Source organism: Lipophrys pholis (genome assembly GCF_963383615.2).
Source record: "Lipophrys pholis genome assembly, chromosome: 9".
Lineage (NCBI taxonomy): Eukaryota > Metazoa > Chordata > Actinopteri > Blenniiformes > Blenniidae > Lipophrys > Lipophrys pholis.
In genome coordinates this window covers 20138934-20158126 of record NC_137639.1, presented here as the reverse complement: position 1 = coordinate 20158126, position 19193 = coordinate 20138934, and the positions used below count along the sequence as shown (strand labels likewise).

At 41.3% G+C, this 19193-nt stretch overlaps 1 protein-coding gene across 1 annotated transcript in view; it reads left to right on the top strand.

Annotated features, from left to right (window-relative positions):
* tmem145 (transmembrane protein 145) overlaps nt 1–19193 on the top strand; it is a 50599-nt gene that overhangs the window by 10007 nt on the left and 21399 nt on the right. Inside the window, exons 2-5 of the mRNA XM_080471344.1 lie at nt 7690–7764; nt 8270–8347; nt 11415–11501; nt 13115–13216. Of these exons, the coding sequence (XP_080327470.1) occupies nt 7690–7764; nt 8270–8347; nt 11415–11501; nt 13115–13216 (342 nt within the window). The remainder of the gene's footprint in view (nt 1–7689; nt 7765–8269; nt 8348–11414; nt 11502–13114; nt 13217–19193) is intronic.

Genomic DNA, 19193 nt, shown 5'->3' with positions numbered 1-19193 from the left:
GTTTTATCATGAAGAGGAAGGGGTTGACGTTTCTATCGTGTGGTGTGGCCTGATGACTTGCATTAAATTTGATTCTAACGTTCACTGTGAATGTCAGGTAGTTTACTTTCAAGTTTGGTTTTTAATCACGGTCAGTAATTCTAGAGCAATGTTAAATAGCACGTTACACATCTCTCTTTTCTCAGGTGGCAGGGCACCAAAAAAAAAAAAAAATCAATAAACCAAATATTACCAATGAAACACAATAATGTACAATTGGATGAAAGATATAGAAGACAAAGGGGAAACGGTGACTGCAGTGTGGTTGCATCACTTTACTCCGACAGGCTATCGAAACAAAGAGAAACAACATTTCTGCCGTTTCACATTGTTACAACATTCAAGATCTAAGAACGTTTTTTTTTTTTTTTTTTTTTTTTTTTTAGATTTGGATCATTACAGACTTGAACCTTTCCAGCCCTGAAACACACTGTTTTTATTGTGCAGCGTCTCTGGGTCAACAGCCGCGTTAAGTCTCTCCTCTGTTTCAGCCTGACGAAGCTCGGCACACAAAGCCAGGTCCGTAAAGGAATGGCTCTGCAAGTTTGTTGTGGAAATACTCGACTGGCCTGCGCAGAACCCCGACCTCGACCCCATCAAACACCTTCAGGGATGAAGTGGATTGCCAATTGCAAGTCTGGCCTTATCGCCTGACATCAGTGTCTGACCTCAGTAATGCTCCTGCAGCAGAAAAAGAGCAAATCCCCACAGTCTGCTTTCAAAATGTTATGAAAAGACTTCAAAGCACATGGGTTGGAGTGGTGGCATATTAATACCCGGGACTTAGAAATAACATCAACCGCACACACACACACGTAGACGGAACGCTTTACGTCTGCAGCTTTTGTTCAGAGAAATTAAGTTGGGGTTTTTTTGTGGTTCACTTCAGATGTGTTTAATCGCGTTACTCCAGGAGTAATAGACACTAAGCAGGTTGGTTGAACCCCTACGGGCGGCATACATAAACTATTCAAAGTAACAGTGGTTTGTTAAGGAAGCAAAGTGAAGCTGAACTTTACAGTGGTATGTGTGTTATGAGTGGAGTCAGCTCTGACATGCACAGCATCTGTCGGGGCAACGCCGAAAGCGATCAGCTGAAAGACAATCGTATGTGTTGTGAGAAAAAGAAACTTACACTGAAAAAGTGTTTCTGTTCATTGTTGGATGTTTTGAGGCGGGAAGGAAGAGAAGCCAGCTGCCTTAAACTACATTTGTACTCTGTTATGATCAGAACACCTTCATTGATTTAGATTTTACGGCTGTAGAAATGTCCAGAACTGTGCAATAGGTGAGTGCAAGGCAGAGGCTCGGGTGACAAATGTGAGACAGGCTGGGAAATCGTAGTTGTGATTGGGCGGTCGTACTACGGAGGTCACCGTGATGGATAGTGTATTGGGTCTTTCTTAAACTATCGAGGAATTATGGTGATGCAAAATCCTGCCAGCGTTGTCGGGGCAGGAAAAGGGGGTAAAGCACACTCTACTCCCCTCAACAGGTTAATGACACTCTGCTCCGACCTTCACTACCTGCAAAGAAAGCAGCCACACTAGAAAACAGGCAGATCGGGTTAGTCACAGTCATTATTGCCTGTAATTCCCTGGATTCACTTCATTGTTTAGCCCGTTTCATGATTTTATGCGAGTCAATTAAATCCCTAAATCTTTTGGATTTAGGCCAGGAAATAGTGTGTAAATAATGTGTTTGTTTGTTTTTAGTAGTTCTACGTGTGTGCGCACGAGAAGAGAAATGGAGATGAACTGATAGTAGTGGTTCATATAGCATCAAACCAATTATCTGCTTTGAATATCATTGTTTGGAGCTGCAGACGACTGCTGGTTTATGGAGTGGGAAATCTGAAGGACAAGTGTACAAGAGCGAGACAAAATAAAAGTGTTTGTTGTGAATGGATGGCTTGTCCTTTTTATGTTTCTATGGCAGCCGCAAACGGAGGTATGCTGTAGTTGCTATGGCGTTAATGGGATGGGGGGTTCGGAGGGGGGGGGGGCTTGCACCGGGTGTGTATGTGCAGTAGGCAAGTGTGCACATCTCCGATCAGACCTTGGTATGTTGTTAAGTGTGTGACAGACGCTTGTGGGTTATTCTGCATGTGTTTCTCAAAGTGGGCTTTCTCCGTCTTAGACTGTGTGAGTGAGTGAGTTAAATGAGCCCCCCCCCCCCCCCCCCCCCCCCCCCCCCATCATGACCAGACCACCCCTCTCTCCTCCCCCAAGAGATTCATCCCTGGGTCAGTGCCTCTCTCTGCTGGCCCCTGTTGTCATGGATACAGCCGTAAGCGTCACCCGGGACGACGCGCAGAGGTGGGCGCGAGTCTCGGGCTTCAGTGACTTTTGGAGTTTGCCATGAATTACAACCCAGAGGCTCCAGGGGCTGAAGCTGGCTGGCAGGAGCTGAAATATGGCTGCGGTTTTGTTTGTTGTGATATATGGAGGCAGCAGCGCTGGGCGCGCTACGCTGCGCTGGTTGCACTTTATTTCTCGGCACAGAAATTACTGTGCTTGTTTATGTAGGGGGAGCGTGGGGCCGAGGTAATTACAGCATAATGGTGCACGGGGAGTTTCGTTGGTTGGTTGAAGATCAGTAGTTCATAAGAAAACCAACCTGAAGGCCTGTTTTAATAGGGAGGAGGGGAACTGTGCTCTGGTCCTTGAAGAGGATGAAATGTGCAACAGATCCTCACAGTGAGTGTGGCTGGAAAGTGAAGGGATGACGTTGTGAGGAGTTTGGATCTGTGTATTTTAACATTTTAAGGGCAGAATTGATTTTTAAGGGAAGCAAACATAACCTCGAGGAGAACTCTTCAATATAACATCTCCACATATAAGAGACTTTAACCTGTGGGATTCTGCCATCGTCCATGTTATATTTTCTAATTCTTTTACAAAGAGGCGAAGAAGTGAAGTGATTCAGCTCTGAAACGAATGCATCTCTGCCTCAATTGTCTCATCCACATGAATAATTACCTCTCATCAACACTTCATACAATATACAGCAACACAGGAGGGCTGCGTTTTGTGCCTCAGTGTTTCTCCAGTTCTGTCGGTGAAATTTGCCGCAGAGTTCACGGATGAAGAAATTCCTTTCACATATACACCTGCACCTGTCTGCATAACCAAGAATTCAAAGTTTCTAAGAAGAAATTCTTATTTATGTTTAGTTTAGAAAAGCAAAATTTTAGGGTTTTGCTTTAATACAACAGGTCCATGTGTTCATGTTAATTTCCCTCCTATTATAGGTGCAAATTCAATTATTGGTGTTGATTATTAGGCTGATATTAGAAAAATAGTGACCTCACACAGATGAATCTGATACTGAAGGCCACATTGCTTTGATTTAGCTTATTTGAAGTGTAATAGGCCCGTTCTGCTTCATACTGATGTCGACTCCTCGCGTTATATTGATCGCGCCACCTGCAACACAGGTGGTATAGATTTTTTATTTTATTTTATTCACTGTTTTTAAGTAATGACAACGCCACTGCAGTGTGCAATTAATGTTCACCCGGAGTTCATAGAGGAGATAAAATGTATTTTAACACTACTAATTGAAAATTAATCATCAAAATGACATCTTCCCAACCCTAGTTTTTAATTTCGTATTGACAGTGATGCACTTCAATTTTTCACTAAAGTCATAATCATGAGTGAAATCAGATGGCCTCGGGTTGCTGCAGCAGCTGGGTTTGGGCTCCTGCAACTGTTTTCCCTTAAGGAACACTAACACGCATGCTGTTTCCATCAGGACACATTATCAAGAGCTAATACACCATTATGAAGTACCAATATACCACTGAAAAGAACCGACATACCACTAAAGATACCCAATATACCATTATAAACAATGAATTAATTCATGCTATAAAGAACTACATCATCAACAACCAATATACCATTACAAAGAACCAATATGCACTATAAAGAACCAATATATCACTATAAAGAACCAATATACCATTATAAGTAACTCTCCACTAGTGCCTGTTCTTCCATTCGCCTCTATTTCATCCTGCTACCGCCTCTCGATAGATTAGTATCCAGGGAACGGTGGTGATGGCTGCAACATTATAAAGGAGTCTTTACTCCCTGTTGCTTGGACTTAAATTGTCTCCCCAATATAGAATTTGTGAACCCCTTTGTTCTGCTTTGTGTTTATTGTCCCCTCCAACTGCGACATGGGATTTCCGCCCTTGCTTTTGATTTATCTTCTTGGTCTTTACTCTCAAAGGGACTTACTCGGTGAAAATATAAAAACAGTAAAGCTGTAATTGCTAAGACGTCAACTTTTGATTACGTATTTTATCTGGTTTATAACGACAGCTCCTTTATTAGATCTGATATGACGTGGAAGAAAAAGAGCATCTCTGTCTATTCACAGTGCAGCAAACCAAATTCATATTATTTAGATAAAGAAGTCAATCAATAATAATTGTTAGTTAGTTAGTTAGTTAGTTAGTTAGTTAGTTAGTTAGTTAGTTAGTTAGGTAGTTACCTTACCGAGGGGCTGGAGGTGGGGAGACAGCTCTTCACATAAAATCCTTACTGAGATGAGCTGAGAAAACTTTCCACCACCTGAACATCGACTTGGACTTCTGAGACCAAACACCCCGCTGCCTCTTCAGAACAAATGTCTGTATTGGAAAGTAATTAGTTACTATAAAGCGTCGTCACATCAACTGGTAAACTGTTTGGGTCCAAGCTCTGAATTTAATAGGACTTTTTACCAAATTTCATGTGTATATTTGGTTTTATCACACTGACTCTTAGTCTAACTTTTAAAACATTGCTTTCGTACTTTTGTCCTTTTTTTTTTATTCACCGTGTATTTACTGACTTTTCTGTCTTTATTTATTTTGTCTTATATGGCCATCATTAGTTTGGAAAGCTCTTTGAAGGTGACGAGTTAATGATGTTGATGTACAGTAATTAAAAAAGACAGAAATGTATGTTAGTTAATGCGCCGCCTCCAAATACTGCACGCTGCTGCAGGAAGGATTTTTTTCTCTTCTTCATTATGTCAGTCAGATGCAACATGACTTGAATAACCAAGTCTTCACTTGTTTTCTTGGTTTATAACTGATTTGGGCAATTCCTTTTAATATTCCTTTTTTTTTTTCATTTCCTTTCAAGTTGCTAATAATGATAATTTTGTGACATTTATGCTATTTAATCTATAAAATGTCAGGAAATACATATACTATATAACAGTTGTATTGACGCCTTATTGTGTTAGAAATAATTAGTTTACTATGCATTTTGTCTGGAAAACCAGCAAATTAAGTAAAGAATTTCAGTCCCGTTTTTTTTTTTATATTTCACTCTTTATAACTTAAAAATCATGAAAATCAACAGGACAGTATCTTATTAGAATATTTCATAACATCAGATGTTCTTCCTGTTTTGGCCACAATTTTCATTATTAAAATCTAATAAAATCCTCGAACTGTCAAAACGATCACCTTTTTTAACCTAATATTCTCTCTTAGATGTGCCTGCATGAATTATAGGAGAAATTTTTTATGGCTCAAGTTTAAAACTTATTCAAAAGCTTCACAAAACCTTGAAATGTTTTTGGAAGACTTTTCTTTATTGGCAAAAAAACCCCAAAAAAACACGAAATCGTTGATCATTGTTTACAACTGTAACTGTGAGGCTTTTAAGGCAAAGCTTTATTCAGTCTTTTAGATTTCACTCCAGCATCAGTCTCCTTTCTTGTCGTTTATGTAAACGTTGCACAAAAAGCAAGAAAATAAACTCATGTTTGGTGGATTGTTTCTGTTTAGTAGGAATGCTCTAGACATTGAATCTCCTTCCAGTGTAAAGCTGGATTGATCCGCTGCCCATCCTGCAAATGCATGTCCTGTTCCTTATAATCCTTACAAATGTGCCACCATTTGATTCACCTTATTGATCCCCTTCGGGAAATGTGTTTCCGACATGTAATATGTATCAACGAGGAGTATTGTTACAGCAAAGAAATAATCCTCCCAACGCAAACGTCCCTGTTTTTATTGAACTTCTATCTTTTTTGTTTGCCGTGCCGATGACTGCCTGCTACTATTTTGTAAGATTTGATGTCTCTCTCTCCGTGTGGCTGGGATCTTTTCATTTATTGTAGCTGCCACAGTAAGAGCTCCCTGAACCGGGCAGCCGTCCAGACGGAAAGGTGTGTGTAAACAGCGCACAACTGATGTGGTGTGAGTTCTGTGTTCAGCGCTATGATCCATATCTACAGGATGTGTCCACGCACAGCTGTATAACACACTCACACACGTATATACTGTATATCTATATCTATAGGCCACCTCTCAATGCTGCAGTGCCTTTATATAAGCTCGGTGAAGTACACCATCAGCACTATTATCTGGTCTCATGCTGCCAAGCTTATGGCTGAATTATATTAAGAATGAAGTTTTCCTCCGTCTTCCTGTCTGCCTCTCGTGCTTATTAATGCGCTCAGCAGCCCTTTAATGCCCTCTGTATTTACCCTCTCTCGCAGTTTACCCTCCTCCCTCCCTTGCCACCAGCTCCTCCCTTTATGCTTCTTTCTTTCCTCCACCCACAGCTCTTTTGTTTTCCCACTGTTTTTCTGCTTCTTTATCATTCCCAAAACTAATCCCTGCTGTTATAACGCCGCTTCCCACTTTTCTTGCTCTCTCTCCTTTATAGCCTCGTTTATGTTCTCTCCACCTCCTATGCTCTTTCTTCTCCCCCCTACGGCTTCCCTCAACTCATTTACATCTTTAGCTACCATACGCTACCTCACAGTCTTTTCCTCTCGGCTTTCAGAAAGTTAATGTCCACACAAAAATCTCCCAGCATCTACCGGATGAGCTTATTATATATCCCACTGAAAGGTTCTTTATTTTTTACTTAACTTGAGCAATGTCTCAAAATATATGGTTGGCACAGATTTTTGCATATATTAATGGTTCTTTAGACGCCTGCTTTTAGTTTGATGGTCCCATCCCTTATAGCATTACAATTATATCTGTAGGAAAATGACTCCAGTACAGGACAGGGTAGTTTCTTCCTGTTAAAAGGTTGTTCTTCTTTCCTCTTCACATTCGCATATACAGTATTTTCTCATGTGTGATTGTTGTAATTGGTGTTATCAAAATAAAATCATTTCAATTCAAGTGTATTTAATTAGATTTAGTTTTTTTCTTTTTTTTTAGGTCTCTCTTAGATCGTGGAAAATGTTTTATTCTGATTTATAAGAGGGGCCTGGACCCCCAACTGGGATTTTCTGCTCTTACACAACCATCACGTTCCTCCTTCTACTACCTCCTTACGACTTTAACTAAAGTTTTACATGAAATTCCAAACATTTGCTTTTGAGACAAACCTGCATTTGGCTCAACCGTTCTGAAGTACCTCCGTTCTCTACCCACCACAGGCTGAACGTTTGCCTGATCATTGTTTTCTGAGCAAATACCTGATGGGTTCTCCATGTGGCACAGCTGTACTTTGCAATTCCTACTAATTAGTGGATTGTTAGCACATAAAGTGAACACGGTAGAAATTATGTCCAATAGCTGTCAGCGTTGCATATTTATGTTATCTGGTAGGTCAAGAAAGTCAGGCTGCAGACTCTGGGTTTTATTAACGGTGAATGTTTGTTTTCTACCTGCAGGACTGGGTTTTCCTCACACGCTTCTGCTTTCTCACCGACTTTGGCCGCTTGGACTTCCGGTTTCGTTACCCCAAGGTGAGCTGACTTGGGTCTGGATCGTGTGTCTCCATTGTTTCATAATTACTTATCATCATTCGGCTCTGCCACACTCCCTTTGTCTTCGTACTCCATCTTTCTCCTCCGCACTCCTGTGTGTTTCTTTCAGGTGGCGCTCATGTTTTGTCTTCTTTCTTCCCTTCCTCTTGCCTCATATAAACTGTGTCTTCACACTTCTTCCTCAGGCTCTTCCTGCAGAGCCTGCCGCCTTGTCCTTTTTCTCCACCTCCTCCTCTGCCTCTTTCTACGCATCTGTTTCTTTTTTTTTTCCTTCATCCCTGCCTTGCTTCAATGTTTTTAGCCTGCAGACTTTGGAAACAGTTTTGTCACATAAATCTCAGACGGTCTCACTGCCTCCTCTCTGATCTATGCACATCCCGATGCAATCTCTTTGTTTTTCTCTCTCTCTCTCTCTCTCTCTCTCTCTCTCTCTCTCTCTCTCTCTCTCGTTCTTTCTCCCTGTCACTTCCTCTCCTCTGTGCAGTCTCGCTGCTGTCAGAACATATTGCTCTACTTTGATGACAGCTCTCAGTGGCCAGCTGTGTACAAGAGGCCCGAAAAGGTGAGATGCCGGCACCCTCTGCATCACGTCATGTGACAAGCTGCTATTAAAGCAAAAAGCACTGCCCCATTTACTTGTTCGCACGTCAGCGTCGCATTCAAACCGTCTCGTGACTCCGCCGTTGTTAATTCTAACTCGGACTGTAGGATCACACAGTCCCCGAGCTGCTCGGAACAAAACAAAGCTGTCAGTTCCTGAAAAGACAGAAACAGAGGCTTTTCACTCACAATCATGTATTATTGATGATACACGCAGTGATCAAGGATGGTACAAAGTGAGACGCGAGCCAGAGCTGCCTGAACTCGAGCTGCTCCTCCGAAAATGACAGCTGAAGAAAAGATTCTCTTCAATAGATGCTTCTCCTTGTAGATACTTCAACTTTATGGTCCAGTTATCAAAATATATGGAAGTATGTGGGCGCAGTTTTATAGTTTGGGTCTGTTGCTCAAAATGAGTTGATGATGATTGCATTTATTTGGGTTGAATGATGACCAGGGTCACGAGTAATGACTTATATAGGAACATGGCAATGTAACTGTGATGACACAGCAAACTATTTATTTGTTTAAACACATTTTCATTACTGAAATTGCTTAATGTGAGATATTACAATTACCAAACAAGCTGCAGTGCAAAGAGTGTCACAGTAATGACAGTTGCAGGCCGTACATTAATGCTAACCGCATATCTTAAATTAAATTCTTCTGACGAGCACAACGAGAGTTCAGCGTCTTTCCCTGTGGATCCTAACAGCTGTGAACAGTGTTTTATATTCAGCCATAAATTACAACTTGGCATGAGTCAAAATGTGTGCCATATGAGTCGGGTGTGTACATGTGGTATAGAGAACTAATCAACCCACTACTTACCATATATTTAAATTAGCTGCCGCGATGCACAGAACATTACAATACTTTGTTGCTTGTCACGGAATGCCCAAGACACTGGCTCACGCTTCCACCACGTTCATAAACAGGGAACAGTCACTGGAGCAGCAGCTGCTGCTTCACCATTTCATTTATTTGTCCAGTACGACTTTCAAAAGAGCTATTATTTTGTGGTCCTATTATTATTATACTAGTAATTATTTCTTATAATGTTTAATTAGAGAATACATTTATCCCATTGATTGTTGAAGAGAGATTATTCGAGGCATAAAAAGCATTTTGAGTAACCTCTGAGAAGTCTACATGAATTTGTGTCTTTGAATATAATAAAATCGTAAGGAAAGTTTGATTACATATTGAATAGTATTTATATTATTGTCACTCTGTTGTTACTATATCACTAAAATCCCAGTAATCATAAACTGACCGCTGACTGCAGCAAAATATAGTACCGTTGGTCTATATACTAAGTAGATATTGTTAGCAGCCTTAAATAAGAGTTACTTTCCCTTTTTAAGGCTTTTCTGCAGGTGTATCAGTACATTGATGTTGGTCGTTTATCTCAGCGGATGTCTTGCAGATTTTTCTTGTCGTAAACATCCAGATCACCCAACATCTTCATCCAACTAACTTCATCTGAACTAAATGAAGTGAAGCAGTCGTTAATCTGACCCACCAAAAACTGATTGCTCAGCTACTGTGTCACAGCAACACTACAATGATACAACTATTGTGCAGATTGATAAGATATCCGTGATTGAATGACACAAAAGTCACACATGAGTTAACTTCCTAATTAACTAGTTCTTTTGGGTCAGTAAATATTATCAACAAGCACAACGCTGACACAACCCGTTGTGATCCTGCCATTGAATCTTTGTATGAAAAGAGAGACGCTGTTTACCAAACATTTCAAAAGTGTGAAGAAGCTCACTCTCTACAGTTCAGTGTTGTGACTGCTGTTTTATTTAAAAACCCAATCTGCCAGAAGCCAAGGCCAAAATGGTGGAAAATACATTTCTCACCAACATACTGAGCAGACTGCGCTGCATGCCTGCAGAGGGATTCCTGCTTTTGGCAAACAGGCTCTGCTCTCCACTGTCCATACATTTACCATTAGATTGATTCTATAATGGAAAGTCTTCGGTCTGAAATCGCTGCCTGCAGAGCGCGCGGAGTCATGCGAACTGGTCTGTCCCTCAGCTGTGGCTCGCATGAATTCTTAATCGTTGCATGTGTAAGGCTCAGTGCGCTGGTGCTGTGAGATCCAACATTATCTCCTCTATGAAATCAACATTAAATCGCTCTCACAATGGCTGAATAATGTATAACAAAGCTATTTATTGCAGGCAGGCATAATTACCTTTCGCTCAGCTTTTGTGTTGCGGAGTGAATCTTTTATCAACGCACATCCTTCAGTGTAACGGTTTGTGTTATTAAAACAGTTTATGGTGAAAAACAGATAGCGTGGCTACTTTAATTTGCTAGTTGTTTTTTTATTGCTGGGAAAAAAACTGGTTTGGCGCTGTAATAAATAAACATATCGACCCGAATGCCTTATATTTCTCAGCTCATGTCCTGAAGCGATTGGCGGCGTATTCCTCTGCCATCGCTGACATCCTGTGAGACACAGATGTGACATCATGTAGAGATATTTCTGGTGCAGCTACAAACAGCCCATCACTCCTCCACCCTCTTTCTCGTGTCAGATTTCCAGATTCAGATACTGCGTCTTCATTCTCCTTTTCACTGGTTTCTGCTTCCAATAGCCGGCAATCGGTGAGGAGAAAAATCCATCAGTGAAGAGACGAACAATATCAATTGTAATTTTAGCTGCTTCGGTAGACCAGTAGCCATTGCAGACGCAATTTTAATTAAATTTTCATTAAACACTCCTCGCATTTTACACACTGCGAAATCCCACCCTGCTATGACTGGATATATGCATGTCTAAATGATGGGTAACGACTACAGCTGAACGCAACAGCTTGGGGCACATTTCGCCTCCAGCTTTATTGAATGGAACTGACTAAAAGACTAAAAATAGAAATTCACTAGGAAGACTTAAGACTATGTAAATACAGCAGAAATTCAGGTCTGCTAAGCTTTCTGGTGTTTTTAAACATTGTTTCGATTTCGATTTTTTTTTTTTTTCTCCTGTATTTTTCTGACGACGGCAGAACTGCTACCAGAAAGAAGCAGTACTGAGGCCTGAGAACAACCAGGTCATCAACCTCACAACACGCTACACCTGGTCAGGATGTGTGGTAAGAGCACACACTCACAATCACAGTCTATTCACATGTATAGTTTTATACCCCGATCAGCCATAATGTCATCATATTTAGATGTTTATATAAATGACAACATATCTGATATGTTCAGAAGCAGCAATAACTTCTGTTGGATGGGACCAGTTTTCACACCCCAGCTTAATCAACCATGCTTGTTCACTGCTTTTTCTTCTTGGGTTACCTCCAGTTGGCTCGCGTAATATGTCAGTGGTCAAACTTTGCTCAAATCGCACACCAATTTTCTGCTTGTAAGGCATCAGCATTGAAGGCACCAACAATACCATACCCACGAACGGCAGCCATGATAATGATATCCTGCAACAGACAGAGAGGGAGTGTGAGAGATCTTCCTCAGGTAGAGGGTCTCAGGGGGGGATTCACATCACAGAAACAGACGGTTAAACACGCACAGTTCATTCACAGCTAAAAATAATTAAGAGTCTATATATATATATATACATACATACATCCATACATGCATATATTTAGACTGCTGGAGGAAACTGGAAAAAGCCCACAGTAGCACAGGGAGAACATGCAAACTCCAAACAGGAAAGCCCCCTGAGCCCATACTCAAACTTGGGATAATTTTGTGATTTCATCCACGACACCGTCAGACAGCGTCTATGATACTGAGGTAATCCTCACTTCACCTGTTGGTGGTCGTATTGTTTTGGCTGATCTGCACTTTGAATTGCAATGAGCATCGTTTTATCTCTGAGAAATAACAAGATCTTTATGAATTCAATGCAGGGACACTTCTCTGTAATTTAATTTGTGCCTCTGACCATACAGTGTGATGAAATACACTTTGAGTGTGTATCACATTGTTCCTCCTAGTCATTAGACAGTTGAATATATATTCATTTTTTCCCAATGCACACTCACTCCTTTGTAATGCAAAAACAGTCCAGGGATTTCCAGAAGAGGAAAACAATAAACACAGAGAGGGAGAGCGAGCTAATGGCCTGTAATATGTTTTCATAACATTTCACTGTGTTACACTTTCCCACTGACGATGACGCATCCCAGTCAATCAGAGAGGTTTTAAAAGATCTGTGTGTGTGTGTGTGTGTGTGTGTGTGTGTGTGTGTGTGTGTGTGTGTGTGTGTGTGTGTGTGTGTGTGTGTGTGTGTGTGTGTGTGTGTGTGTGTGTGTGTGTGTGTGTGTGTGTGTGTGTGTGTGTGTGTGTGTGTGTGTGTGTGTGTGTGTGTGTGTGTGTGTGTGTGTGTGTGTGTGTGTGTGTGTGTGTGTGTGTGCGTGTGTGTGTGCGCGCCTGTAACACATTTAAAAGGAAAAAAAAAAGTCCTTGTCTCTTTTTTTCAATCAGCAACACAATGTGTTTATTTATCACATCAAGAGGTGTGATTGCAGTGTGACTGTGTTGGTTGTTAGCGGATCGTACTGTCACATTTCAGGCTGTACTCTGGTGTGAAATATGCTCGTATCTTGACATCTCAGGCTGCTTCTGCTCTTCTGGGACAATTCACTGTGTCTCTGGAGGTAAAAAGGACAGTGTGCCTTTTTTTGGGGGGGGGATGTCTTTTTTCCACACTCTGGTCCCGACACATGTTTTTCTCCCTCAGGTGGAAGGCGACGGGAACGACGAGGTCCTAAGCTGCGTGGGTGGTCGCAGCTTCCGCTCAGTGAGGGAGAGATGGTGGTACATCGCTCTCAGCAAGTGTGGGGTAAGTGCTGACCTCTGACCCCCGTCGGGCTCGCTGCCTGTGTGTGTGTGTCTCTATAGCGGCAGCTTTACTACCCGCCGTGGTGACGCACTGCTGCTCTCATGCAAACAGACTGGGAGGGCTTACATGTAAACCCGCTCACCGTGTGACTTTGTTTGTGTTCAGATTGTATCCCGACAAACAGACGTCATCATTTTCATCACCGTCAGCGTCATTCTCATCTGTTAAACGGAGGACAGATTATTCCTCATGATGCTTGTTAGAACAGAGGTCCTTGTTGTCGATAGATTGCCTGAAGAGCAGCTCTTTAACTTTGAAAGGGTTTTTTTTTTTTTTTTTTTCAGTTTATTAGCCTGAGCTCATGTTTAAAATGTTTGCTTTCAGACAAAAACAAAAACCTCCAACAGATTTGAGGTGTGAGCTGCAGAATGGAATATTAAAACAAAATCGCTCCAGCAAAAAAATAAAAAACAGCATACCCCGAGGAAGGCTCTGGGAACACTTTGTGTTTTAAGAATACTTTTCTGTGCTGCTTCTTACAAATTATAATTCTACCTGAGCATAAATTGTGTCTGACTCTATCAAATAATTACCCACAACCATATAACTTTAGGAAAGTATATAATTCTACACTTAATAATAATAAGAAGAATGAAAGTTAGATGTGCCAATTATGTTTGCAAAAAAAAGAGTAATATCCATTAGAAATGTACGGCCTCTTTAGTGATGATTGAGTCCATGTTTACATTGACTGACAGGCAGAACTGTGTAGGAGTCTGAGTGAAGCAAGATGAGCAGAGCAGGATTATTTACAGTAGGTAACTGGTAGTTAAACACCTATAAAGGCTTTATAGTTTAGTCACTGTAGTACAGCACAGTCGATTAAACTTTTTGTGTAAATGCGGCAGTATGGTTAAACTTTTGGACCGATTCAAGAGAGGCTTGGTTTTACTATAGTTACTGTTCTATTTGTGAAGCCGAAACTTTTATCATGATACCAGGACACTTAATCCTTTGTCGCCGAGATTACAACCCGGAGAAGTCAGCAATCCTTCACAGGAAAAGCACAGAGCGACCCACATACTCGCTTTCAAACCTACGCTTAATTTACTAATTAGATTCAACTGCATGTTTTTTGACCGGGAGGAAGCTGGAAAACACACACACACACACACACACACACACACACACACACACACACACACACACACACACACACACACACACACACACACACACACACACACACACACACACACACAGAATATGCAAAGTGCACACAAAAAGGCCCCCAAACCCAATCCACACAGAACAGTATATATTGAACGAGGAGTCCGAGAATGTGGAGACGCCCGTCTGTATTTAGAAGTTTGCTGCTGCCAGGTTTCCACTGTGGGTCTCTGTTCGAGGCCTTAGACCTCCAATTGCTTCCCAATAACTTGGGGATGGGATAAAATGATTTAAAGAACACATTTCACTGCATAGTCATTGTGTGTGACAAATAAAGCTATCTACGCTATTACCTCATAGGTCTGAATTAAATTCCCACTTAAGGAATCGTATCTTGTAAAACGATAAAGTATTAAATATTTCGATGGAACACACACACAAATTTATTTATAAAGCTATAAAACTATAACAATCATAATCTTCTATTGGGGATTTTCATTTCCATCCTTGATAGAACGATAGGTGACAGGAGTTAATGTGGTCATCTATATGTATAACTTAAATGTAATCGCTCAATAGAATTATGTTTCATCCAAACGGATGCATCTCTAGATGCACATACACACCACAAGCACAGATCAAACCTAAGCTTCTCGCATATTACCGCCGATCGGTTACCAGTTATCTGTCTCTGGATTGCCTCTGGACTCTCTGAAGCGCCTTATCTGGACCTTCGTACAGCAGTGCTCACTGCAACAAGGCAACAAAGCTCTCAGCATGCAAATCTTAAGCTGTTCTAAACGTGGCTTTACATGCAGTGCACTGCAGCCTATTGATTATTTCCCTTCAGGCAGAGTTAAGCATTGTATCATGTCATTATGGCGACTCGGTGTTGTGACAGTAGTGGAAGAAAAGGAGCAAAGTGGCAGCTGCGGTGTGTTGTCTGTTGATACGAGTCCAGACTGGGGCAGTTACTGAAGAAATCATGAGCTTGGATAATGATAGGTTGGCAGTGATACATCGTCCTACGCGGAGGGCTTCAGTCAAGGACAAATCCTGAGTGTAGGTGTGTGTGTGTGTGTGTGTGTGTGTGTGTGTGTGTGTGTGTGTGTGTGTGTGTGTGTGTGTGTGTGTGTGTGTGTGTGTGTGTGTGTGTGTGTGTGTGTGTGTGTGTGTGTGTGTGTGTGTGTGTGTGTGTGTGTGTGTGTGTGTGTGTGTGTGTGTGTGTGTGTGTGTGTGTGTGTGTGTGTGTGTGTGTGTGTGTGTGTGTGTGTGTTGTATTGTTGGTGTGCAGTGTTTTTATGAAAGAGGGCAGACAGAGTAAATACGTCCCATTTCTATGTGTATCAGTTTGCCTATCACTGACACTGCTAAAGCAGAGTCATGCTCCTGAATCTGTGTGTAATTGTGTGTGTGTGTGTTCATGCTCTTGTACTTTTGGGCTTTTTTCCAGTTTTTGGAGGTGGGGGGGGGGGGGGGTTGTTTTGTGTGCTGCCAGTGGAGAGCGCAGGCTGAAGAGGGATATGATTAGAATGGATGCTTCCTGCGGAGTGTGGTTTAGTGTCACGCCAGTGTCCGCTGAAAGACACGCTGCCTAATGCTGTTGGACTCGAGTATAAAAGCTCGTCTCCGCTCCCAGGGACATATGCGCGCTGCGTCCCACAGCCAATTTCCACCCCTCGTCTCTCGCCACTTGCCTTCTCGTTTCCGTTTTGCCTCCACACCTCTTCATCTCTCCTACCTCTGTCGCTCACAATCTTCTGCTTGTCCTGCTCTCTTTCAACTCTCCGTCATCACGCTGTGCTGTGCTACACCCCATTTCATATCTATTTACCTCTGCATCTCACACTCCTCTCCGTCAGCCTGTCCCTAATTGTGTTTTTCCTCTCCATCTTGCCATCTCACTGGTCTCATTTCTTCTTTTTCTCTCGCTCATTTGATGCGTTTTTTGTTCCCCGGTACCCTCACTTTTATCTGCTACTTCATATTTCCCCTCTTTGTTCCTGTTTCTCTCTTATCCAAGTTTTCCTTTCATCTACTTTCCGTCTCACTTTTTACCTGAGCTGAATTGGGCATAATTCCATATCAGCCAATAAGACCTTAACACCCGGAGGATGTCTGCTCTCCACTTTCTCCCCGGCATGAAATAAGTGGGACTTGTGGAGATGTTCGTTATTTAAGATTTCTAGGCAATTTTACTTGATTAATCATAGCAGGAATCCTCAAGGCAGCAAATAATTATTATTTCATCAGAGGGAAATACCGTTGTGATTTGTGATGACCTCAATTGTATTTATAATGATGGAGCAGAAGATCTCTGACGGTTTACTAGTGTGGAAAACCTTCATCCAGACTGCCGTTTATTTCTTCTGTTTATGAAACACAAAGTGCAGAAGTAGAAAGCTTGAAGGCTTTCAAAGTTCTCAAAGTTTTGATCGCTCATTTTGATCCTCTAAACTGATGCAAATATAAAGCGTAACGCTGAAATCAGTAATTGCTGCATTCGCTTTCAAAACATCCTCAAATCTTCTGAGTACACTTGCACAAAGAGGAACTCTATAGAGCGTTTCTTCCATGCGTGTTAAATCTTTTTAAGCTGACTCCATGACGTTGAGCTCAACACTGTGTGGGGTCCATACAGTCATTTCACAGACTCCTGGCTCCTCTGTATATTGCTGTATAACATTCAACGAGTGACATTAAAAAAAGGACAGCAACTTTAAACAAATTCATATCCAATCAGATGTTCCTTGATGAGATTACCTTCTGATAATTGATGTCGGATCATTCTTATTTATATAGTATATGGCTTATATTTGCACATTTTACACATTAAATGGGTACTCCTGCATGCAAATTAAGTTCATTGATCCATCAACGTTGCGAAGTTCTGTGGGAATGTGAGTGTGGCCTGCCTTTGTTCGTGGTCTGTGACCGGCTGTGTGATCGTGGTCGGCTCTAACGTGGGTAAATAGAAAGTTTGCTGGATGTATACAGTAAAATATTAAAAGCAAACAACGTTGTATGGTCGATAAAATACTTAAGCAGAAGGAGTTTTTCGTTGTCCTTACATTTCTACATCAGAGTGCAGTTGAAGGTTTTGAATTGGAAAACATCTATCTGTGCCACTTTATAAAACTGTTTTGATGTGCCACAATACAATATCTTGTCAGGTAGCACTGATTATAGACACTGTTCATTTCAAATCAACAAAAACAGAAGAACTTAATAGCATAGCTTCATTACTTGCAATTGACCTGGGAACTGTTGTGTAAGTGTTGAGTTTGCTGGTCTTTCAAACACAAGTGAAGAAAAAGGAAAGCTTTTAATTGCTCTAATCAACTTCTGCCTTATTATTCTGAGTAGAATTGTTGTTAATGAAACAGAATTACCTCAGTGGGGAACCAAGAATGAGCTGAAATTAGACGAGCTGTTAATGGGCCCAGGCTAAAAAAAAAAAAAAAAAAAGAAAAAGCCCAACTTTTGCGGCTGTCAACTCAGCCAAGTGACTCATCTTGATAAAAGAAATGGTGTAGAAACACAAACACAGAGCCACTGTGTAACACTGATGCAAGTCTTCACAAAAGATACACTAGACCTGGATAAAACAAACAGGAGTTATCTTCTTCTCTGGCAGATGGGGAGCTAGTTTGAACTTGAAATGCTGAGCTAATTTAGTGCAGTAAATAAGAAATAATGAGATTTTTTTTCAAACTTTATGAGCCTGGTGCTGCAGCACAATGGAGCATGGTCTGCAATACAAAAGTGTCCAAGCTAGAATCTGAGCCACATTTCCTTGTGGACAGTTTGCATGTTCTCCCTGTGGCGGATTCACATCAGCTCTATCCCACAGTGCAATGATATATTGAATGATGACTTAAAGTTCAGAGGTGGGCAGATTGGCCTTGTGAGCGATGTATTCTCCACCCATCTTTCATGAAGGGAACTATTGCTGTCACAGCTATTCTTATTCTGTATCAGACTGGAATCTGGTCTTGACTTGAGATGGTGCTCAAGTAAATCAGAAATAATAGAGACGTTTGTCACTGTGTCTGGGTTTCAATCTGAGCCATGACTGGATTGCATGTTGTATGTGTGGCTTGACCTCCCGCAGTCCGAAGAGCCGAAATGCTGAAGTCAGTGACAGTGATGGCGTGTGTCGCCGTGTTTGCCTTCTCCGGAATGAACACTGCTTTGAAAAAGCTGAGAGTGGTGATCCAGGTCCTTGACCCTCGGTGGGTCTTTCTGTGACTCAACAACGACTAAAGATATGAAAGTGAATGAGAGTGATCGTCTCTCTGTGTCGACTGTTGACTCCTCAGGTGTTTCACATCTTTTTTTAAAAGGCTGTGATTGTTACCGAGTCGCAGTCTCTGTTGGGATTAGAAGATGGATGGATGAATCATGTGGGTGATGTTTCCTTCACCCATGAGGGAAATGAACAGGTATAATGGTTTATAGATTGCAATGCTCACAGTGTGAACACCAAGCTCACATAGTGTGACAAATTACATTTTTCCTTGATTTGAAATTGCTTTCTTTATTAGTTTACAATGTTTCACTTGTAAAATATTACTAGATTTTGTTGGGGCGGGGGGAGCAGCCATTATGGTTCCTAAAAGTGCAAAATGATGTCTCTTCAGTTTTTATGTTCAGTTCTCCAAAACTCAGAGAAAAGAAGTTTATTACTGTAGCTTTGTAAATCAGATTAATTGTTGCAGTCATATAAAGTCCCTTTAGAAATATGCAGAGAGGAGCATGTTCATAGTCTTGAGCTGCATTAGATGTTAAACGTTCAACGCCTTCG